The sequence below is a fragment of the Vespula pensylvanica genome, chromosome 5 (genome assembly GCF_014466175.1).
Source record: "Vespula pensylvanica isolate Volc-1 chromosome 5, ASM1446617v1, whole genome shotgun sequence".
NCBI lineage: Eukaryota > Metazoa > Arthropoda > Insecta > Hymenoptera > Vespidae > Vespula > Vespula pensylvanica.
The window spans coordinates 5823993-5848626 of NC_057689.1; the positions used below are offsets into that span (position 1 = coordinate 5823993).

General features: G+C 35.7%; 3 protein-coding genes across 10 annotated transcripts in view; 1 reads left to right on the plus strand and 2 right to left on the minus strand.

Annotated features, from left to right (window-relative positions):
• LOC122629268 (leishmanolysin-like peptidase) overlaps nucleotides 1–23642 on the minus strand; it is a 233148-nt gene extending 209506 nt beyond the window's left edge. For 2 of the 6 annotated variants that reach the window (XM_043812492.1, XM_043812491.1), the window contains exon 1: nucleotides 19843–20282. In XM_043812492.1, coding sequence (XP_043668427.1) covers nucleotides 19843–20043 — 201 coding nt within the window. In that variant the 5' untranslated portion in view covers nucleotides 20044–20282. Of the gene's footprint in view, nucleotides 1–688; nucleotides 766–18798; nucleotides 18862–19842; nucleotides 20283–23504 lie in introns of those variants that run through there. The other 4 variants (XM_043812494.1, XM_043812489.1, XM_043812493.1 and 1 more) reach the window with 4 other exon arrangements.
• Nucleotides 20900–23643, minus strand: LOC122629272 (ferrochelatase, mitochondrial). 2 transcript variants are annotated; one of them, XM_043812511.1, is made up of 8 exons: nucleotides 23505–23643; nucleotides 22743–22935; nucleotides 22387–22608; nucleotides 22220–22321; nucleotides 21972–22137; nucleotides 21757–21864; nucleotides 21275–21439; nucleotides 20900–21211 (listed from the first exon to the last, which is right to left on the minus strand). In XM_043812511.1, exons 1-8 carry the CDS (start codon nucleotides 23548–23550, stop codon nucleotides 21014–21016), a joined length of 1200 nt encoding a protein of 399 aa, XP_043668446.1. In that variant the 5' UTR covers nucleotides 23551–23643; the 3' UTR covers nucleotides 20900–21013. The 2 variants fall into 2 exon arrangements, with proteins under 2 accessions (XP_043668446.1, XP_043668447.1); XM_043812512.1 differs by lacking the exon at nucleotides 23505–23643 and adding an exon at nucleotides 23082–23223.
• LOC122629274 (EEF1A lysine methyltransferase 2) lies at nucleotides 23240–24612 on the plus strand. 2 transcript variants are annotated; one of them, XM_043812516.1, is made up of 5 exons: nucleotides 23240–23347; nucleotides 23408–23486; nucleotides 23573–23671; nucleotides 23950–24371; nucleotides 24436–24612. In XM_043812516.1, exons 2-5 carry the CDS (start codon nucleotides 23431–23433, stop codon nucleotides 24528–24530), a joined length of 672 nt encoding a protein of 223 aa, XP_043668451.1. In that variant the 5' UTR covers nucleotides 23240–23347; nucleotides 23408–23430; the 3' UTR covers nucleotides 24531–24612. The 2 variants fall into 2 exon arrangements, with proteins under 2 accessions (XP_043668451.1, XP_043668450.1); XM_043812515.1 differs by having other exon boundaries at nucleotides 23345–23486.
• The last annotated feature ends 22 nt before the right edge of the window (nucleotides 24613–24634 follow it).

The window sequence follows — 24634 nt, forward strand, 5'->3', positions numbered from 1 at the left end:
AGATAGTAATTCTCCGACGAACGAGCTACGCCGTTTGAAAACGATTCGACTCCGACGCCCCTTTCCTTCTCTCTCGATCTCATTTCCTATGCGAGCCAGTGGGTTCTCCTAGAAATTGATATGCGGAGAATGAGAGAGAGAGAGAGAGAGAGAGAGAGAGAGAGAGAGAGAGAGAGAGAGAGAGAAGAATAAAGAGGGAGGAAGAGAGAGTACCTTTTAACCGTGTGCCATTCCCTCTCTTCCTACCCTCTTCATACTACTTCTCCACAGTCATCGAATCGTAATTCTCGACACGATGGAATCGACACGCTCTCGAATAATTTATGTACATATACATATAGACAAGAAGATATCTCTCGAAGCTAATAGTATACGTAGACGTTTAAAGAGCAACGATTACGATAAAACTGCTCGTAAAGACGAACGATCACCGCTCGATATCAGTGAGAAACATAGTCGTATTTCTGTTTTACTGGTTCGCGATTATTGGTAATCGATGATGGCCGTCTTTTAATTCGTTGGATTCTGCGCAGAAAACAAATCCAAAGAGAACTTGCCATTAAAAAGGAGAGAAAATGGGGGGAAAAAAAAGACAAATAATAAAAAAATAAACGTTATTATGATCGAACAACGAACGATAAACCTTGAAGGAATAACGCTCGAAAGAGCGTTATGGTTTTTTTTATACCGTGCAAATCCTCGAGCACGTGACTAAGTCCCGCATCTTGCTGGAATACGGAATCGCAGTCAAAAATTATCTCGTACCTGAAACAAAAAGAATAATTTTCTTTTTAATCTACTTACTCGAACGTTCTTCATCGTACTCTTATTACGATTAAATATATCATGAACGTTTCAATAATGAAACAACGATTGAGTTTTTTCTTTTTAACTATAAACTACGTATTCGCGATAAAAAATTTTTTAAAACCCCATATTTTTTTTAAATCGTGAAATATTAATATCTTACTAATCGTAGATCTCTTTTATGTCGAAGAAGTCGGATCCCTCGAAAGAGCAAAATCAGCGGTCAGTTTATTTCGATCTCGAAGGGTCTGCTATAGACAGGAAGGAATACATACATTCAAAATGAGAACGAATTATGACGGATCGTCCAACTTTTTGACGCGAACAAAATTGCTTTTTCCGAATTATGTTCTTAGAAAGAAAATGACGAAAGACATCAGTTCCACTTATAAACTTTCCCAGAGAAGTTTTAAATTATCAACAAAAATACAGTAGTTAATAATATATGCATTAAGCAATCGTTATAGATCGAAATTTTCGAGGGTCGTGTTCTATCATTTGTAGCATGTTTGATATTAGAAACTAAAAATAGTTTTATACTAATTACTACTACTACGTATATATGTGTATGCCTGCACGCGCAAATGTGCATGTATTCCCCGTGGAGAACGGAAATAAATCTCACTTAATTTCCTATTGGCTACATTCCAGAAAGTAGCATGAAAGAAATAACGTTTAAAAGTATCGGGAAAAATTATCGGCAACAATGAATCCGCGTTCCTCGACTCTTCTTTTTCCTTTCTTTCTTTATCTTATATATATATATATATATATATATATATATATATATATAAAACTTCATAAAAGAAAAAAGGAGTAAAGGAATGAATCGCTCTACCAAGACGCAAAGCAAAAATTTACGATCTTCCTAGTTACAGATTGCCTACGATAATAGTGTGGACTATAAAAAAAACTTTTCGGTAAGCGGAAGCATAATAGCATAAGATGTGATCTATCAAGGACCGGACGACACCATCCTATTTCTCTTCTACCTAACTCTGCTTCTCTTTCGTAAAGAGTACTATAGAGAAAGAAATGAAATTAACGACAGAGAATAGATAAGACTCTATTACATATCTCCCACCTTCTCTCTCTCTCTCTCTCTTTCTTTCTATCTCTCTTTTTTAAGAGAACCATAAAAGAAGCGTAAATTCTAAAAACCGTCGAATCTTTAATAAGATTCTATCAAGCTATGATAAAAAACGTTCCCTTCGCAAATATCGAAATTGCGAGAACATCGATGAATCTCGAAAAAATTTTACCGAGACGAAATGATAGAAAACCTTCCTTTACTATCGTAAGAATTTGATATCTGTATGATATATATATAAAAACGATTTCTACGATCGATACTAAGGGAAGAAGAAACTACAGTAGAAGAGGCGAATGTAAATCGATGTCGTAGGGAGCATACGCGTCTAAAATTCGATTTACGAATTTATCCTGCAAAAATATGCTCGACACCCTTTTACTACGAAGAGGGTGGGTGGGTAGCATGTTGAGGAGGGGTATCGCTATATTTTCTTCTTCTTTCTTTTCTTTTCTTTTTTTTTGTTTCCATCTGGCATCTGCAAAATGGATGATCTACTTACGTATATATCGGCTAACTTTATCATGATTTACGCATCACTTTAGGCCACACAGGGTAATCGTATGACGCACGAGCATCAGGCTTTCTCCGCTATTGTCGAGAAACGAAGAGGGTGGGACGCGTAAGGCACGTACACAAACGCGTCCAGAATTTTTTATCGTTTTTCCCTCCTCTTTCTATATCTTTCTCTCTCTCTCTCTCTTTCTTTCTCTATCTCTCGTTTCTTAACTTGCACGCGCGAGAAAACATACTCCCACGAGTTTGAAACCCGTTTATCGCGTTTAGAAGCGAAGAAGAAGAGTCCCGATAGATCGTTTCTCTCAACAACTATATTATGTTCCATTAGGATAACTTTCAACTGTCCACGGCTTGTTTCTCGGCAAGCTGTTGATAAACGTTATGTCGTGATATCGAACTTCATAATAAAATTACGTAAAAGACAGTTACGTGGTTCGCGATGGTCGATTAAACGTGACAGGATTTGCGGTAAGAAAAATACTGTAACGCTCTGACAACCTTGTTCCTTTCTTTTACAAAACTCTCTTGGAAAAATTGTCAATCGATCGCGTTTCATATTCCAAGTGACTTCTGAAAGGTCCTTTGTAAAGAGATAGAATAGAAATTCTCCGATCGGAAAGACAAATTCGAATCGTGAAGGTACTAACACTTACAGATAATAAAAAGTCGGTATTTCATATGAATCACGTACTTCGCCCTCGCTTTATTATCGAAATCGATATCTCCGTAAGAGGATAAAAATAAGATCGATTTTTCATCTACTTATCATTGAAAAGTATGAGCAAAAAGAGATAGAAAATAGAAACGATCGAGGGAGAAAAGTAAAAGAGATAAAGGGTGGTAGACGTGAAAAATCGACAAAAATGTGTCTCTGTATATCTTCCCAAGGTAGTATACATAAAGAAGCGCGTTTCATACTGCGAGCATGGCATGATTCGTAGGTCTCTCTCTCTCTCTCTCTCTCTCTCTCTCTCTCTCTCTCTCTCTCTCTCTCTCTCTCTCTCCAGCCCTTTGATTTTCCAGCCCGGAGGGTTTGATCGTGAGCCGGCTACAAACAGGATCTGATTAGACGAACGAGTGATCGATCGATCCGAATTCTGAATCAGAAATTCGTGGTTGGTAACGCATTGCTCTTTCTTCTCTCTTTCTCTACATTTTCTATCTTTTTCGCTTAAGTACTCTAACACATGTTCGCATAGAAGAGAAAGAAGAGAGTAGTAAAAAAAAACCATCTCTATTGACTCTGATAAATACAAGATAGACGAAGATAGATCAAGAAAAAGAAATACTAAAAGGAAAAGAAAAAGAGAAAGAGAAACTAAGAGACAGATAGAGAGAGAGAGAGAGAGAGAGAGAGAGAGAGAGAGAGAGAGAAGCAACATTCTGTTGATAGAGATGAGCACGCACCAACAGAGACACCTCATTAGCCTACATCAGGGTTTAGGGTACCAATTAGCACAGCTGTGAGTCTTCGTTAGACCAGAGACTTGTGTCTACTTCCTCGTTCTAGTCCTTGGAAACGTACCGATCTATAGGACGTGTACCTAAGTACGTAGGTGGTACCATGTACACCTACATACACGGATTACACGCAGGCAATGGCCGCCTACTCTCTGTTCTCGAACATTGATAGATCGCAACTTCCAAAGAGAATTTCTACAGCTGCGCGGAAACCGCTTTCGTTGGAAGATAACCGTACGCTATCCGACCGATCGATATGTTAAAATTGAGTCTACGTCGTTATCGGCGTTGGATTAGGAAAGAGACACAGAGGTGGAGGGGACTAGTGGTAATGGTGTCGTGATGGTGTAGCCAACGAAGGGTAGCACAAGCCTTTAGGGCTGTTTCAGGATTCGGAGACATATCGATTTTGTCTCCGCGATACCAGACGCGTTTTTGTCGTATCGTTCACGACGCCTCACGAATGCCTACGTAATATTCAGAATTTTCATTCGCTCTTACCGTTTTTTTTTTCTTTTCCTTTTTTTATTGATCTAGTAAAAAATCCGTTTGGTGGTCCCGTAATATCCAAATCTTCGACCACAATGGTCTTTATTAATTACTACTTTAGCGAAAGTATATGCTGTTTGCTAACGCTTGGTCGAGTGAAAGTCGACATTGTTACAAGCATTGAGAAATCTAATGCTTACATTTTTTTTTATTTCTCTACCTTATTAGTCTCTTTTATACGAGACAAAATGGAGGAAACGAGACATAATGTCAAACTAGAAGAATAAGATCGAATGTGCCGGCTTTACTTTTTCTTGGACCTTTTGGAAAAGGAAAAGAAACTCTTTCGATACAAATTGTACCGGTAATGATGCCCTTGCAAATGCAACAAACGTCAATTTTCGAGCATTACTTCGAACTACAATGAACGTTGGCTTTTTTCTCTTCGTGTCACGCGAGTCTTACGTTGTATTTAAGAATTCTAACTAAGTATCGTGCAATCGTGCAAAAAGCTATGGGGCTTTGCGACAATGTGTGTACGAGCACGCAAATGACGCTCGTCACCGGCTCTTTCGTGTCGGAAATAATACGATTGTCGCATGGGGTTTAAAACTATTTCGTAAGGGACGATAATACGTAGAGAAATATGCGAAAGTAAATAAGAGACACGATTGTTATCAAGGGTGTGCATACAAAACGTTAATTAAAATCTACTCGAGATTTCGTGCATTCTCCATCTTTCTCTCTCTCATTTTCTCATTCTCTCGTCCCTCTTTCTCTTCGATTGTTTTGCGTACGATAAAAGAGTACCTATGAAGCTTCTTCAACCACTCATCCGAGAGTACTTAACGAAGAGAAGACCACAGGAGAGAAAGAAAATAAGCAAAAGGGAACGTATCGTTGATTTGAATGAAGGCTTTCGCTTGCGTAATGCGCCTTCGTCATCGTCATTAAAAACGATCCGACAATACAATATGAAGAACATAAGACTCGATAAAAAAAACACCTGCGGTAAAATTCACTTTGAAAGGAAAGAAAAGAAATGAGAAAAGGAAAAAAGAAAAAGAATAAAAGGAGAGAAAAGGAAAGAAGAAGAAGAAAACAAGAAAAAAAAAAGTAGCTTGGCAGGTATAGATCATCATAAGACGAGGCCAACTTTTCTAAACTTTTCGCGTAATTTTCATTCGGCCTCATCGAAAATAAAGTTCTGTTTTTCATGACAGCGGCACATGATAGATACATCAGATGGATAACAACAACGACTCGAGATAGAAAGAGACACGACAGTTTCAACAACGGCAACGATGTCGTCCTGCACGGAAACGTACTATGTCAAAGGTAACAGAGAGAGAGAACGAGAGAGAAAGAAAGGGAGAATAGAGAATAAACCGTAAGAAAATGCGAGGCAAAAGTTGCAACGACGCTCACGCGCACCTCGCGCAAGAATAAAGTTAGCGTACGAAATACTATTTGCACAAGAAGCGGTAAACTCGAAACTCTTGGCCGGAAAGTTTCTCAGGTAACTTCCCGAGTTGTAAAATCAAGCGGCGCGCCGTGTTCCTACCATCTCTTTCCCTTTTTTTTCTTTCTCTCTCTCTCTCTCTTTTATCTTCTTTAGCTTTTTCTTACTCTTCTCTTTCTTTCTCAGCAAAGAAACGAAGGGATCGCGAGGGACGAATACCGTCGACGAATCGAAGTATCGTAAAGGAAACGCGCTTATCGCCAATTTCATCGTGCAATTTCTTCGAGCACGAAAGCAAAACGTGTCGGTATCGTTCTGTGCCAGCTGTTAGATTACTCCTGCTACTACTATCCCACATTCTACTTTTTATTTAACTCCAACGCCGCAAACCTCCCCCTCGACCACCCTCTGCAACCCTTCTTTGTTCTCCAATCGAGAAAGATTCGCCTCCTGTGAACGTTCGATTCGCGATTGATATGGAATTTTGTCAAACACGAATCCTTTTGTTTTAACGAAGGACAACGTATGCGGGCTGTTTCACTGATCGATAAAAGAGTTATCATGCTTCGGTGCTCCGATCATGACGTGAAGAGGGTACATTTTCATTGACTCTAATGATTAATATTAAATTTATGGATATTGATTGTAAATATATATATATTTCTCTGAAACCTATCGTACTGACGGATACATTGAAATGGGAGGTTTATTCATTACGATATTAGTTTGTATCATTATATCAATCAAAGTCTAAACATAAATCTCTAAAAAATAATATTTATATAGGAAATACGAATGGTATTAAAAAATGCTCCGGTTGTTTTTATTTTTATTTGTATTCTAACTCTCTTTCCTCTGCACATAAAAATATATTCAATTATCGGAAATATAAAACTTCCTCTCCTAAATGATAAAAAAGGTATTTATTTTAAAAATCAATGAAACATCCCGTACGTATTCTAATTTTTCAATTCTTAAATCGATTATAAAATTCAACGAAAGAACGGTAATTAAACATCTTAATTATATCGTTGACATAATCGATCAATTTACCAATCACGTGCGAACGCTAATCGTCAACGTTAATAGGTACGACCTCGAGCGTGAAGACAATAAACTCGTAGTAATCGACAGGATAGGTTTATTCACCTTTTTGCATCTCGCTCATTAGTATTCCACGGGATTCATGCGAAAAAGAAAAATAAAGATCGGTGCCAAGGAAACCTGTTCGCGGTTGAATACACAAAGTTCAACGTTACGCGCGAGAACGCGAGTTGCGTAAGCAGTAAACCAAGTCAGGAATTAAACGAGCATGATATTACGTGTTCACTGATATGATTACTAGTACGAGAAACATCATAGTCACTACCGACATCCGTTTTTGCTCATCTTTTACCGTGGACAAAGAATCTTTGTATTCTTAAGAGATGCATATCTCGAAAATTACGATGGATAACAGAAAGAATTTTTATTAATGGAATCGAAAGTCAATGAACGATAAGGAGATTAATGTGATTTTATTATTTAGTATATTTATTTCTGACTCGTCGTTGCTTTTTTTCTTAATATAATCGATACATAAACGTTAATGCCATTTTTACTATATTTGTTACTGACGAAAATATAAATATAATCAATAATAGAAATGCTTTTTCGGTGTAGAACTAGTAGATTAAAAATTTGTACTCGTCACACTTTTCTATAACAGTTTACTTGCAACGAAACTACTTTAATCATTCTCATCAGTGTTCCATTTTCTGAATGAAATTGCGAATGTTTCATTATCAAAATTTCATCCGAAATGCTTTGTAATTATTAACAACATAAATATCCTTTGTACAATCAGTAAGTTCGAAAGCAAAGCGACTTTGTACTCGATTGAATCGAGAACGAGAACACGCACGCGTAGACTATTCCGAAAGGTAAATCATGATGTAAAGGAAAAATTAGATTTCCTCTAGAAAAGCGTTTCCTGGATCTAGGTATTCGCTTTTGGCCAACATTTCCGCCACGTCGGCCGGTTGGACGATTAATAGTTTAATTTAGCCTTCTCCTGACGCGGCGCTACCGACGATTACGCGCAAATATTTGCTGAAAGCAACGGCAGCTCGATAGAAACGCGTCCACCTTCCTCTTCTACGATTTCTCTCTCTCTCTTTCTCTCTTTCTCTTTACTTCTAGTATGTATTCCTATTCCTCCTGCAGAGAGACGCCTGGATCGAGCTTTTGATAACAGTAAAAGCTTCGATCCGTACGATCGAACGTACGTTATAGGTCGAATTAATGGAAAGCCGCATTGGGACGCAAGGATCACCATTATTTTCGTCCTGCGTTAATCCGAGAAAATCCGTTCTACCGTCCAAATATTCCCTTTACCGTTAACTGCCGAGCCATTTGTTCATAAATATTGATGCTACCAAAATCTCCTGCACCAAATGAGCCATACATCTCTCCTCCTCCATTTTTACCTCCTATATTACCTCCTATACTCTTCTATCACGGTGACATACTTTTTCATTTTTTTTCCTCCGAACGTTTATGCAAAATTTTCTGCGATATCGTAAAACTCTTCATATTGATATTACGATAAGCTGCATTTAATTGACTCCCCTATCTGACTTTTCGATCGGTCAGTCGGAATCGCTAAAACTGCATCGACTCTGATAGCATCGTGCAAATAAATTCACAATTTTTAGTGAAAACACCGTGAAGTTTCCTATTCTGGTAATGTTCGTTGAAAAACGCGATATTCGAACGATTTAAATGCAAAATCGAAAACCGAGTTTATTCGTGTTGACGAATTTCACAAAATTGCAAAGTCAAAAAAGAAACGATCGTCAAGCGTCTTTAATTTCTTTTATCAGATTTTCTTTTATCAGCTTTCTCGATCAAGTTCTTTTTTTTCTTCTTATTATCAAAGATGAAATTACGAGAAAGAAAGAAAAGAAGGACGAAGAAACTTTCTGAATAAGGATTATTCTCTCACCTTGACGATCGTGTGTGCCGTTTATCGTCGAGAAACCGGATTAAAGTTTCTCCTAAGTATCACTTTTGACGTATACGAGAGAAACGCTATGGTGATCCAGAATGGACATCGATTTGCGCGAAGAACCGTTCATATTGTTATCGCGAAGTGTTAACTACTATATACCGTTCCCGTCTTTCTGCGACATTTTTATGTATATACGTATATGTATACTAGAGATACGTATATGTACATCGACAAGACGAATAATCCTAGATACGAGTGCTCTTCGTGATAGATGAGTCTGTCGTTAATAATAATGGCGTTTGCTTGTCGTTCGTACACTTCGTCGGACGACGCATTAAATCACTCACGTTCGTTCGCGAGCCGTATTTTTTACTTCAAAAAAATTCCGCTCTATTTTCCGTTCCCTTCCTTAATCCAACAAAAATCCTTTTTACCAACGATCGTAGAATCGAAACCTTCCCTATATTCGTCTTATCTTACGTTAGACTGTGACTAGCATTGTCTATTCAAACAAACGCACGTGATTAATCCGAAACGTTTTCCGTGAAAACTATGACAAACGTTGGAAGGACATTGATTCTATTGAGACTGTCTTCTACACTCGGTTCTAAATAAAGATCCGGAGACATTGACAAAGATTAGATTTGTCCTTCTCCCTTGAAAATGGAGAGGGGAAGAACGAATGGTGATTCTTTAGCTTTCAGATGCAGATCTCAATGTAAACGATCGTTGAGCGATAGCTAAAATAAAATTTATTTTAGTAGTTCCCAACCTATCATAATTAATTCCTTTTAATGGTAAGAGAATAACTCGGAGATTCTACAAATAGTAGACGTTAAGAAAAAAAAAGAACAAAGAGATAATATTTAATACGCGAAGTATATGACCGAACGTTTAAGATCTTTCTCTCTCTTTCTCTCTTGCAATTTCCAGGCGCAAGGTGGTCCATTAAAGTGGAAAATTTCATCTCTGAATATATCAAGTGCCAACTTAATTGCGCCGTTTTATCATGAAAAAGAGTCGCATTCTTTTCGTTATTCCGAATAAATTCTAACATTTCGTCGGAATTATTTCTCGTCTTTCTCGCGACTTACGTGCTTCGATCAAGATATTTCAATCTTTACTTTTATGAATTTAATTCCACTGCTATATACTAGAATTTATGACTGTGGTTGTACCATTTTCTAGGTTTAATGGTTCAACCATTAAACCTCAAAAAAAAACAAAGTAATAAATAAATGTCTAGTGAATAGTAGCGAAATCGAGAGAGATCAATTCACATATGGAGAAAGAAAGAAATAGAAATGAATCGATAAAACGACCCTCCATCCGCGAGCATCAATAGTAGTTTTTCAAAACCACCGAAATATTTGTTTAAGTGTTTCAAAACTTTCCCGATCCGAGAGTAAAGATTCTTAGTTATACAAAATGCCCCACCAAATCCCACCAAAACTTGCTAAAACTTAAAAGACAGAGAGTTTTAGCTTGAATCGGAAGAATTCTTCAAAGTTTCACCAAGATATTTAAGTGCTTTCAGAAGAATCCGAGTAAAATGATTACACATGGATAGACCAGGATTTTATCGAATTTGTGTGAAAAGAAATTTAATGAATAAAAAGAATAAAATAATTTCAGAAAATTTTTAACGCTTCTCTTGCTCGCACGATTTAATCGTCATACTGTGTTTTACCGATGATACTTTTAGTATCTCGTCGTTCTTCTATCTTCCTCTCTCTCTTTCTCTTTTCTCTATAGCACACACTAATTAGTTCACGAACGCCTTTCACTTTCATATAACTTTCATCCACGACCATTGACACATTTGCTTATATCCATCTTGCATGTTGCCTCTTTTTCACCGACGCGTAACTTACTGTTCCGTGAATGTAACTTCCTCACGCAAGCGTTACGCATATCAAAGAGTTGCGAATTAATCCGAGAGATGCAAGATGCAATCTTTCTTCGAACTCGAAAGAAAAAACGATAATATATCTTAGCAGTTTGTAAGACGATTCCACAAAAAACGAAACTTTTTTTCAAAAAGAAAATGACAAAGTGAAAAAAAAGAGAAAGAGAGAGAGAAAAAAAAGGAGAGATAAAAAAAATTTCGATAATTCTCCCGTTCGAAACTTTTCCATTTGTTACCGAAGGAACTGCGAATAGGCGTATCCCGATATATCCGCGATAGGAAAACTAGTGCGGTAATTTTTTGTGATCGGTCTCTTATCCCAGATGGATCGTTCATTATCGTAGAGAAGAAGAGTTGAAAGTGGTGTAATAGTGATAGTGGTAGTATTGTTGATAGTAGTGGTATGGGATGATGGTGGTAGTGGTAGTGATGGTGTCTCGACGGTGGCAGCGTAGAAGCGGAATAAAGTTCCGAATATGCATGCCCATGCAATTCGTGCGGTCCCCAGAGGTGCAAAGTTGAACAGGCAAAAAGCAATGGAAAAAAACGATGGTGGAGATGAAGGGAAAGGTAGCTAGAGTAAAAGCAAGCAAAGGGTGGGACTATGGATATTGAGAGAGAGAGAGAAAGAGAGAGAGAGAAAGAGAGAAAAATAAAGGGAGAAGGAGAGAAAGAGAGAGAGAAAGAAGGGACGTTCTGCGTCGGCCATTCATTTTCATTCGGTGAATGCGTTACAGGAACGCAAAAGTTTTCCAAGCCCCCACAGAGACGATACGTAATCCCTCTGCACTCGCAAAGACGACGAGGAAGAGAAGGAAAGAAGGTTGAGAAGCCAAAACTTCGAACTATTTTCACGACCTACAATTTTCCACGAGGTTAAGGTTACCCCAACGTCATGCGAGATATAGGTGTATAAGTCGATCTTCGTTAAAGTTTCGATTTTATGAAGGTTTCGATGAATTTCGATTGTATATATGTGTGTGTGTATTATATATGAAATAAAATAAAATAAAAATTAAATTATTTAAATGTAAACTCAGTTACAATTTGCCAAACGCAGATTAATCAACCGGACAATGAAAATTTCGTTAATGTTATTCATAAAATCGCCAAACGGGCTTCAAATAAGTTTGTAAAGCATGTTAATGTATAGAGAGCATATATGTGTTTCGATGCGATGCAGCGGCACGTTTAAAATATAATATGCTTACACGTATCATTAAGTATGTAATCCGTATAACGAGATCGCGAAAATTTTCAACCAATTTTCCATCGCGATAACGCACTTTTCTGCAATAATATGTACTATATTTTATTCGTTACCACATTTTATCCTTGAAAAATAATAGCGTGATTTTTATCAATACACGAGATAACAAAAATTATTCTCTTAAAAAATGCGTAAAATGAAAAGCAAAGAAGAACGCGTAATGCAAGCGAATGCTATTAACTTTAATCATCGAACCATCTAATATTCGATAAATTTAATGTACCCTCCTATCGATTGGAAATTATCTATTTTTATGTCGTTATATCAATCGAAATATACGATGAATTTTTTCCATTTTCGCATCAATTAATCGATTCTTATTTTACATTCGCCAACGAATTTTTCATCCGAGTAATACGAATTATAAAAGGAAAATAAAAACGGAGAGAAATGGATAATATGTATGCAAATGAAAGTACAGAGAATTTAATTATTGATCATGAAAAGGGCGAAAAAAAGGGTCCAATGTCACAGTCAAGAGCATGGAATATTTTTACAGCCGCGAAAAAGTTCGAAACCGAGCGTACAATTGCCGAAGGGTAACACGGAGAAATCAAATAAGCTCTCACTGTCTGTCGTGTCAACCACGAGTTCCAGCATTCTCCCAACCAAAAAAGAATAAAAAAATAAAAAAATAAAATAAAATAAAATAAAAAATAACAAAAATGAAAAGAAGAGGTGCGAGCTGTCCACATATCAATCCGAAGCCTCTGAAACGCACAGCTCGTGGAGAAGCTCAAGAATACACACATTTGTAAAGGCATACTCTTGTCTACGCGTACATATAAATAAATATACGTGTGTGTGTGTCTATATATTATATATATATATATACACACACACACATCCATATCTACCATAGCATGTACATCGACTTCCAACATATCGAGTTGTCCCTCACCCTTGTATGGATCCATGCCAAAAGGGTCTTCGTATATGAAGGGACACACAGTATATAGGAAAGTTCACCTCATACAATTTATAGATGGTAGAATATATCAGAGGAAAAGAGAGAGAGAGAGAGAGAGAGAGAATACATAGTCGAACCATCAATGGTATAACTGTATGTATCACCAACACTACCGAATAAACGTAATACTGTAACCGCAAACAGGAGGGAGTACATTTCGATGAAGCCAAATAATTAGAACAACGAGAAGAGAACTCGTCATCGTGGGTGTTACCACGCGTATGTCCCTGGAAACGATCGTTACAATATCGATAATTTTATCGGTCGATCATTGTCCGATGAAATGCGATATTGTATCGCAATTTAATTTGGACTTTCGATGAAACGCGTTCATAGAATTAAATACAAAATTCTACTATTATTACATAACACGAATACGGAAGAGTATTAGACAAGATTCTATCTTTTGCTTTTGAATTTTCTCGAGTATTATCATATCGTACAAACTCATGCAACTAGCTCATTAGCTTCCAAGCTTTGATCTCACTCTCACTCACTCTCTCTCTCTCTCTCTCTCTCTCTCTCTCTCTCTCTCTCTCCTCTCCCTCCCTTTTTCTCGTCATATTATTATGTTTTCCTTTTCATATCTCGACAACATCTGTGAATGTGAGAAACGACCTTCTAGTTACGATTCCTCTCTTCCGACGCATACTCGTTAACACGCATACGACTTTGAATTTATAATAAACAGCCTCCTGTTCGTAAAAAAAAAAAGAAATAAGAAATAAAAAGAGAGCGAAGATATAATATATACGAAGGACTTTGTAATTTGGAAGAAAATACGATATTAATAACATTACAAAATAAAAATTCGATTTCGCTTTCCGTCTTAATCGATCGAAATAATCGAATAAAAATCTTATCTCTAACTGAGTTTATTATCGAGAAAACGATTTGTTAATCTAATAATTATTTCACCGATGCGAAAACAAAATGAAATATTTAACTAATAGTAGATAAATCCGAATTAAATCTATCATGTAGAAATAAATTATTTTTACGCCCAACCGATCAAAACAATATCACGGTTTCATAAGGTAACTAACAATTTTCCTCTGAAATAAAATTACACGAAAATAAAATAGTATACCTATATATAAATATATATATATATATGTTTGTATGTGTGTATATAATACCTACATATGTATGTATGGGTATTAATGCATCGAAATAATAAATTTAATTTAATTCGATTTACGTCGATCACATAATTTTCAATTTGGTAAAATCGAACGTCGAGCAGTAATAGTCGTTGAGAACGATATCTATTCGCGTGTCAGTCAGGCTTTTAAGATATTCCGTCAATAAGCTCACAACCGACGGCGTGTATCTCATTCCCGTTCCTCGTCTTCGTCGTCCTCGTCGTCTCACGAAGCCTCATAAACTCCGATGGGAATCGGGTTTCTTAATAACCACGGGACTTACATGGGCGAGTCACAACCGCGAATAAATTGCCTTTTTTCTTCACAGAAGAGAGCACTAAGTAAGGATACAAACGAACGGTCTAACACGTACGTTATATTTATAAAATATTAGTTGAAAGATAAAAAAGAAACGAGAAAAATGAAAAAAAATTTAGGAAAGGAAAAAAAAAAGATAAACGATCGGCTATCGTGTACATATGTACACCTACATATTTTCTCTCTCGACGCTAATTGAACCGCGTTACGTAAAAGCGGATTATACTTGATACGATTTGCGATCGGTAAAGCCGATACCACCAACGTATGCTTTTGGATATAACAAACTGAATCGGATGAACCTGGATAACGCATACATGTATGTATGTAAGTATACTACGTTTCAATGGAAAATCCTAGACGGTCGATATTTCTAAAACTTTTAATTAATCACTAAATGTTAACTATTGTACAACGTTTCTTATGTATATTTATATGTATACACATGTATATATACGAAATTACGAAAGATCATCATGATTTTATCCACGATTTGTAAGGATTTTCCTTTGGAACGATGCACTTATGTAGAATATGTATACCCGCATCCGAAAGTTCTCGAGAAAATCGTCTATCTCAACAGGAAACTTACAAGATTTCGTATAACGTCTTAAGAATCGAGCAATTCGACGAGTTTCAAGTAACTTTCGAAAGTTTTCGAGATTCTAAGATTTCGTATACCTATTCGAGTCAAAGAAGGTAATTGTATATCCACCAACCCCGTTTAATCGAGTATGTGGAGGTATATTCGCAATGGAAGTGTTCGAGTGACAACCGAATACATGCAAAGTGGGTAAGCGAAAATTCATGTATCTTGCGAAGATCTATGTACTTAAATATCTAAACGAAATTAGTCGATTTCGAGACTCGACTCGAGAGCTCTCGCGCTTAAGATTCTCGGAGGAAACAAGAAGAAGAGTACCTAAAGTTAATTAAACGCGAAATTACTCTTCCCTTTTGGAACGTTCGAAGTATCGTAGGAAGATAGGAAAAGAGAGAGAAAAAAGAAAAAAGATTAAGATTAACACAAAAGAATCGGGTCCAAGGAGTAAAACTTGGCCTGGAGCCAACAAGAAACGCGCATAATTCATCGGTTACCTCCTTCACCTTCCTCCTTGAAGGCCGTGCGTTCTACTCTTTCGGAATAACTCGACCGAGTTAAAATATGAATTATGGCTAGAGACGACGGTGACGTTGCGCGAGAGATCATCGTATAAGGACGGACTTATTTTACTTACGTATAAGGAAAAAAGAAAATGAAAAAGAAAAAAAAGGAAAAGCAGAGGGAGTGAGAGAAGGAGGAGAAGAAGGAAGACACGAGTAGAGGACGAACGAAGGGCGTAAAAAAGACTCGTGAAGAGAAAAATAAATAGAGGTAGGGAAAAAAGAGAGAAAGAGAGAGAAAGGGAGGGAGAGAGAGAAAGAGAGGAGAAAGGAGACGAGGAGAAGCTCGCGAGAGGCTGCAGCACGCCACGTCGACCGTAAACTTTTATTCGCATTCAAATTCAGGCTGAAAGCGTCCTTAAAACGAACGTATCTCTTCCTTCCTACCTTCCTCGCTCGTCCTCTCACATTTTACTTCTTTTTTCCATCGTTCTAGCCTGTACGAAACGCTTTCGTACACGTTTGCTGCCGACTAACAGCCGTCGTTTGAAAACTGGGAAATGCTTGTACTTCGAACGAGTAGACCATACCGAGACACACACCTGATCTTTCTCAAATTGACCATATAACGTCGTACCACCGACTAAATTTTACACTTTCAAAGAAAGAAAAGGAGAAATGAAAGAGAAAACAGAAAGGGAGAGAGAGAGAGAGAGAAAGAGAGTTAACATGCTATCGTAAAAAGGAATTTTTGTGCGCGACACGATAATACTCCGAACAAATGCCTTTGGCAATTTAACGCAAACAATATTTTACCATTAGTACTAACTAGTCTTTTAATTAAGTATATTTAAGTCTGTAGAATCAAAAAATAAACAAACAAAAAAGAAGCTTGTTGCAGGGAATCGTATTTCTCATTTCATCAAGCTACAAAATTGCAATCGCATGACTGATCAATGGTAGCTTCTTATTTTACGCTTAAAAAACAGTATAGAGAAAATAGATATATAATCAAATATAAATAAATAAGTAATCCTCTAGTAGCGTAGAAAAAGAATTTTATTAATGTAAATTATAAATTATAAACGATAACGTTAGAGCAGCGTTACTCAATCATTTTGCCATGCTGTCCAATATTTGTTTTTTGTTAATAATAAATAATATAGGGCTCCCAAATGTTTATGATATATAATTTTTAAGAACCTGATAGAACAGAGTCACTGTATGTTATTCTATTTTAAAAATACGGCTGTTTTTTACGAGAGCTTCTTTGAAATCTCTTATGAATGAATCACTTTTTTCGCTTCGAGGTAAGATAGCAAGCAATCGTTTCGCATTCCAGATTTAAAAATTTAAAGCGACCCCATAGATTGAGAAACGCTGCGCTATAGAAGACCGGTTTTCTGGACGCGTCATGAAAAAATAGACATACCATATCGATACTTTGTTATGTCGGCGCGTGACTACCACTACATACACATATCGTGATTAAAAAAAAGGTATCGAAGGTGTCTGCGATAAAGTCGAAATGACAAAAGCATATGTGTGCATGTACGCGTACATATGCGTATGCAAGTCTGAAAAAACGAAATCAATTAGTGAGAACACTTTGCAATTTAATTTTATTTAATACAAAAATTCATCTCAGACGGATTAGTGGAATATATATATTTTTTTTATATATACTGTATTAGCTCTCTCGACTCTCTTCCCTTTATTTTATATTAAATATTTCAAAATGTAAATTCTATTTTACGAAATAGACTCGTGAGAGTAATCTCAACCCTTTTTAGTCGGCTTTTACGACAAGCAAGGGATACTGTGGGCGTATTCTACCCCCGGCCCACAGGGGGAGAGGAGATATAAGTATACGGTAAAAAGATAGATCGCGCACGATAGAAGTCTATGGTATAACTTTTTCGAGAGGAGGATGAAAAAATATGCGATATCTCTTTTCCTACATGTACACATATAGTTTCATAGATTTTATTTTCGACAAAATATAAAGGTAAAAAAAAATGAAAAAGAGAAAGAGAGAAAGAGAGAGAAAAGAAAGTGATATAGAGATTTCAAAACTTCAATCGCATTCACCGATTGCTTTGTATCCTAGGGAAAATAGAGGATGATATGAGAGGAGAGAGAGAGAGAGAGAAAGGGAATAGAGGACCCGAAATGAAAGTGCACGTAACAGCTGCAACGCTATCGACAAATGCAGTTCCTCTCGTGAAAACGTAATCGTGACCGATTCAAGTTAACTCTTCTGCACGTAGTTATTCATAAAGTCATAGCTCGATAGCCGCACACTAATTAAGGATTATCGATCGTCGAAATCGTATCGACGAAATACAAGGTCTACATTGTCCATTATATACATATAAACGTTATGTTGTACTTATTACTACGGAGATAATAAAACATATTATATTGATTCAAAAAAAAAAAAAAAAAAAAAAGAAAAAAGAAACAAAAAGAAATCCACTTTAGAGAATGACTTGCTATTAAATTCGAATCATGATATTTATCATTATCATTATCATTATCTCTGAAAATGGAAAAGTTCAATTAATTTAATGAATATATTTGTTACATGAGGTAAAAAAGACGCAAAGAAAATAAATCGTTATTGGAAGTAAACGATTAACCGTACAATCTCCATAATTACATGCACTGTACGGTGAAAGTTATGAGATATGACGCTCTCGATCGCCAACGAAGCCGATGTGGTGAATAAACTCCAGTGATTGAACGTCGTCGTATACCCTACATACATACATGGATATAAATAGTGGTATTGGTAACTCAACGATATAATACTTGACCGTGAATAGTATCGATCGAGTTTGTTAAAACTCAGCCATGCGTACTATAGTGAGATTTTGCCACGTGATAAATACATTGCATGTTTACATACAAGTATGTACACACTCGATATCCAAGAATATTGTTCAATATATAAAAAATCAAATCAAATAAACGCATACTACGTATAAGATATAATTTAAAGTCGCAGAAAACGAATAAACAAGTTAAATCGTTTTATAAATTACATTAATGTTAACAAAGAATATCCAATCGTCTTTATAAATAATTATTCGCACGATCTTTTTCAGAAAAGAGAAATCTCTCATTCTTTTTCAGAAAGAGAGAGAGAAAGAGAAAGTGAAAGAGAAAGAGAAAGAGAAAGAGAAAGAGAAAGAGAAAGAGAGAGAAAGCACGTGACCGCGATAAAAGCACGTGGTCGGTCCGCGCATGTTGAACTTACCACGTGCGCGCGTCTTTTTAGCGACTTTTTATCTTGGATGATCTTCTCGCCATTCTTCTCGTCCTTCAAAAGGGAAGAAAATAAATAAGTATAGGAAATTAAAAAAGATGCTTGTCCAGACGGTGCTGCTTAAAGGTGAAAAATTATCAGGCGCACTTGACACTAATTATCAACGTCCTCGATATGCTCGAACGTGAAACATGTCACGACATGTTTAATACTCGACACGAAATGTTTAAATGAAATACGAATGACGTGGATCTCTTTGTTTCTTTCTGGTATGATTTTGCGTTCTAGAAAAAAAAAATAGCGGAAAGAATAACATATGTGACTTCGATATTGACGAAAAGGACAAAGGGTCACCACAAGCATCAACAAGCCGTAGACCTTCCAGCGTAAAAAAACGTTTCGAAAGTTCTGTGTTTCGCTGATCACGAGCGTGACAGGAAGAAGCCAAAGAAGAAAGACAGAGATAGAGGGAGAGAAAGAGAACACATGACGCGCGAAAACGCAGGTTTCTTCGTAATACACGGAAGTCGAAGAATCCACAGAAGAAATCGTGTTTAATGTCTACCGGAGAAGAGATTCCTTCGGAGGTAAGATAAAGATCGAGCGAGGAGGACGCGTTTAGAGGGAAAGACTAGAAGAGGAAGAGAGAGAAAGAGGGGAAGAGAGAGAGAGAGAAAGAGAGAGAGAAAAAGACAGGAAACGGAAAGTAAGAGCGAGAAGGATAGAGTGAAGGGGAGAACAAGAGGAAAAGAGAAGAAGCATAAGCAGAGCCGGTTGAACCGGCATATCTCGTCTTGTTCTTCGAACGAAAGGACGAAGGTTAGATAGAGAGAGAAAGAGGGAGAGAAACCACTGAGAACAAACTCATAGAAGAAAAGGAAATGTAAGAGGAAATGAGAGTGCAGTGGTGAAAACAAGTTGAAAGAGAATAAAACAGGGCGAAAAAAGAGAGAGAGAGAGAGAGAGAGAAAATTATCCCTTTTTTTCTGTAATCAAATGACGCAAGAAAAAATTATATGGACGATAAAAGTTTACCTCGTGTGCACGCGGATGTTGATGACTGCAATGACGATGCTCGAACATTCCACACACAAGATCCACACCGCACACCACGATGAAAACAACGAACGGCAACGATACGGTGCCGCATTGCATCTTCAACCGCACACGGGCCGCCATCACAGACAACGCTCCCACCGGCAAAGCATGACACGTACTGAGCGCGCCCGCCGACATCGTACATTTATATAGGCGCCGTTGCGAGCAGCGCCACGCCGGCGCTCACGCTCGATATCTCGAACGCTCTGCTAGACGACGAGAAAGACGACGACGGCGACAACCCTCTCCTCTCTTCTCCTTCTTCTCTTTATTATCGTTGCTCTTCTTCTTCTTCTTCTTCTTCCTGTCTTTACCACCACCGTTCCCACTGTTGTTATTGCCGTTATTGTCCAGGCGATATACTCCGTCTTTGCGATCTGAAAAATATATTGACGCGAGTGTCAATTCGAGATCGCGAGCTAGCAATTTACATCATTTAATAATCTAATGATTACTAAATGATATCTTTTTATTTCGTTTCTTTTTCTTTTTTTTTTTAATTTATGCCTTCCTTTAAACTTAAACGAATCAACTATATACGTCATTTTTATAAAGAGTTCTATTATAAATGTTGAGAAATTTCTTTGATATATTTATATCAATTGTCTTTATTAAAATATAATTGTGACATCACGTATCTAATCATTTCGATTACATTGATTGTTTCTAAGTTCTAACTTGACGATCTTTTTAAATGCTTAAAATTTTAATTTAATATTTTGATTCTGATCGATAATCGTTCTTATAAATTCGTTTAAGTATTACCTCAAGAATGTTGCCCGAATGCTTCTCGCAATAGTATCATGAATGCAAATATGAGGTCAATTTAATCGCCCTTCGACGGGCGTGGTTGTTTCACGAGTTAAATTTTACGTGGACGTTTAATAATCGTGCGATAAAACGATCATTTTATTTTTTATAATGATTACAAATTATATCGTTACTTTTTAACTACGATCCTTTTTACGATCAATTACACGGAGAACAATACAAATCCGTTCCCAAATATATTTATTAACTTGCGAAGTAAATAGTCACATATATATATATATATAAAAAAAAATATAATACTTAAATATAGAACTTAGTTTATAGCATTACATTAGTTTTAAGACCTACAAATTTCAGCAAACCACTGTTTACTCTGTCCACAATTTTTATTCATGCAATGAGGACATCGGGTCAAAAATTTCGGATTTATAGTCTGTTTTGATCGTAAATGATTAACAACGATATCCGTTAAAGCATCTATAAATAATGGATGATCATTCGGTGCCGCGGATCTTCTTATATTTTCAATTCCAAGCTGAAAATAAATAAAAAATTTTAATTGTAATTCCATAGACAATAAGATTATTACTCCTCTTACTTCTTCTGCTAAATCTTGACAATATTCGATATCCATTTCATGAAGCGTTTCTATATGTTCATTAACAAATGCAACGGGTACTAAAATAAAATTTTTCCTTCCTTGTTTTACATAACCCTTTAATGCATCATCCGTAAATGGAGCTAACCAGGGTAAAGGTCCAACCTAAAGAGCAAATTAATTATATGTGATATGCTCTGATAAGAAAAAAGGCTAACGCGTGAAAACGAATTTACAAGATAAACACATTTTACACAAAAAAGTTGGGATTGTCTATTTTGTTTTATGTCATTGTTATTTCTATAGTCAATAATTATTTTAGGAAATGGGATTTGGTCTCATTGCAAAGAGCATACTTTTGTCTACAAAAAAAAGAAAAAAAAAATTAAAATTGTTTTTTTAGCACCTTAATTCTTTTTTAACAGAATACAAATCATATATGTTAATTAATTCTGGTGATATGGATTAAAAGAATGATTTACTTTTGATTGCCATACTAAACTGTATGGATTGCAAAATTGTAATTCTTGCATAACTAACTGAACCGTAGCTCCAACTTCAGAAGGATATGGATCTCCTCTATTTACTGCCTAGAATAAACGAATGATACCAAATCAATATATATTCTTTAACAAAGTAAAAGAGGAACTAAATATCTAAATAAATGAAAAAGCTTATTACATAAAAATAAATTAACCTTTAATGGAAGAGAATGGGCAGAAAATAAAATCATAACATCTTTTCTTTTATCATCAGGAAAATGTGCAAGCTCATCCTTAATTCTCTGTGCAATAGTTTTGACAAAAAGTGGATGTGTCGCCCACCTATCTATTATACTCCACTTCATATTTTTTGGTAATGCTCTGTAAATATATTACTTAATGTATTGATCTTTGAGAAGTATAAACATATATTCTATTGCATAAGATAAATAAATCTTATCACCTATTTTTATAGAATGCATGTATAGCATTAAAACTGGATCCAGATGTGGCACAACTATATTGTGGATATTGTGAAAATATGATTGTATGTTCTACTCCATCTCTGAAAATATATAAAAATGTTTTCTATAGTTAATAAGTCAGTATTCTGTTTGATGGATGTCTTACTCTTCTATTTCATTAAGTGTATCTTCTGTAAGAGGATCGACATAACGGAAAGCTACGTAATATTTATGTGGTGCAGTTTCTGGTGAAACTTGATCCAATTTTTTACATAACAATTCACCCTGCTTATTAGTCCATTCTAGAATAGGAGATCCACCACCTATTTCAGAATATTTTTTCTGTACTTCAGGTGTACGACGTTTAGCAATCCATGGTCCAAGTTGACTAAAATATAATCAAGTTAAATTTAAGATTCTATTTTTATAGAAGATATATGTATGTATGTGTGTGAGTGTGTGTATTATTATCATTATTATATATATGTACAATATATGCATATCATTGAAAATATATTAAACCTTTGAATTGGTAACTGAATCATATCACGATCTGTCATAATACGTAATAAATATCCATAAACTTGGGATATACTAGTTGGCCCTCCCATATTCAACATTAATATACCAGTTTTTGGTTTTTCCAAAGGATTGGTACGTGCTTTCACTGAAATAGCTCGTGTAGATAAACGTAATATTTTTCCTGCACATTGTCCTATATATAGAATTTATAAATGTCATACAACGGTATTACAGCTATACAATTTATCTAATTCTAATGAAAAATATGAAAATTGATATGAATAATAAATATATTACTACATGAAATTAATTTAAAAAATGTATTACAGATTTACTTACCTAATTGTACAAAACTTGATAAATTAATAATACTCATCTTGGTAATAAATACACTTTATAAAACGTTAAAATATAAGAAAACGTTTGCACGAAAAAAAATATAATGATATTACACGAAATTGACGTTATGCAAAATCACGATGATAATCAATACTCGTTATATAGGTTATGTTCGGTTTGTCGAGCTCAGCAAGCTCCCAACACACGTGCAACACATCGAGAATATTCAATCGTCAGAAGACAGAAGTGGATTCCTCGTTACGGAGGTACTTAATTTTTGACGCATTTAACTTTTGCTTATCGTGGAATAATCATTTTCCTTAAAGACAGATAATATTTACGTAAAATCATGACGGATGAAACTATCGAAGAATTGGGACCATCCTATCTGGGTACTTTAGATTTGTAAGTATAGAAACTTACCGAATTCGTGTGTAAAAGAGAAACGAGAAGAAACTCTAACGTTCATCTCTTTAATTTTCTGCTTGCAGTTGGGAAAAGGTGTACACCGAAGAACTCGATAATTTCAAGGATCACGGCGACGTGGGTGAAATATGGTTCGGTAATAAGGCTTCACTGAATATTGTCAAGTAAGAACACCATTTAATACAAGTTAATTGTAAACAAAACTAATAGTGAATAATAACACAGATCAATGCACTTTGCCGCGAAAACATGAACTGCGTTTGTCGTACGATATTGTACTACTAGCGCCATCTCTCATTAACGCGCGAAGATTTGAAACATTAAATTTGAATTTGTCGGAAGATAATGTATAATAAAATACAAATGATCGACTTTTACCTTTTATTATATATTTTAAGACTTTCTATGTCTGTTCTATTATTTTCATATTTTTTTTCTACAGATGGATCAGCACGAAATTAAATCTCGATATGGAAAACGATAGAATAATAGACATAGGTTGTGGAAACGGTATGATGTTAGTAGAACTTGCTAAGAAAGGTTTTAAACTATTAACGGGAATAGATTATTCTCAGAAAGCTATTGATTTAGCTAACGAAATATTGAAAGAAAATAATGTGACTTGTTCGAATTTACAAGTATGCGATATTCTCGATACCGATAATCATGGATTATTAAAAAATTACTTTAAAGTAGCACATGACAAAGGTACTTACGATGCGATCAGTCTTCATCCTGACCAGCCAGCTGACAAAAGAGGAAAATATATCGACAATGTATACAATATCCTTCAATCAAACGGATATTTAATTTTAACTTCGTGCAATTGGACTAAAGATGAATTATTAGTTCATTTCAAGAACAGTAAGTTGAAATAGTGACCGTAATATTAATCATACTAATTTAATCATATCATAATTATTTGCAGAATACGATTTGATCCATGAACTTCCTGTTGACTCATTTCAATTTGGTGGTAAACATGGCAATATTATTACACAATTGGTCTTTAAAAAAAAATAAACAATTTCTAAATGAAATAACGAATCCAATTATATATTGTAATTTCACTAAATAAATCAGAACTTATTATTAGCTTAAAAAATCGTCTTCTTTTTTTTCCTAAT

What these genes read in the sequence shown, in the direction of transcription:
- LOC122629274 (XM_043812516.1), top strand. Translation starts at nt 23,431, where the DNA reads ATGACGGATGAAACTATCGAAGAATTGGGACCATCCTATCTGGGTACT. An exon ending in TATCTGGGTACTTTAGATTT is followed by an intron (nt 23,487 to 23,572) that starts GTAAGTATAGAA and finishes TTCTGCTTGCAG; the next exon opens with TTGGGAAAAGGTGTACACCG. An exon ending in GCTTCACTGAATATTGTCAA is followed by an intron (nt 23,672 to 23,949) that starts GTAAGAACACCA and finishes TTTTTTCTACAG; the next exon opens with ATGGATCAGCACGAAATTAA.
- LOC122629272 (XM_043812511.1), bottom strand. Translation starts at nt 23,550, where the DNA reads ATGAACGTTAGAGTTTCTTCTCGTTTCTCTTTTACACACGAATTCG. An exon ending in CATGCATTCTATAAAAATAG is followed by an intron (nt 22,138 to 22,219) that starts GTGATAAGATTT and finishes ATATATTTACAG; the next exon opens with AGCATTACCAAAAAATATGA. An exon ending in GTCAAGATTTAGCAGAAGAA is followed by an intron (nt 21,212 to 21,274) that starts GTAAGAGGAGTA and finishes ATTTATTTTCAG; the next exon opens with CTTGGAATTGAAAATATAAG.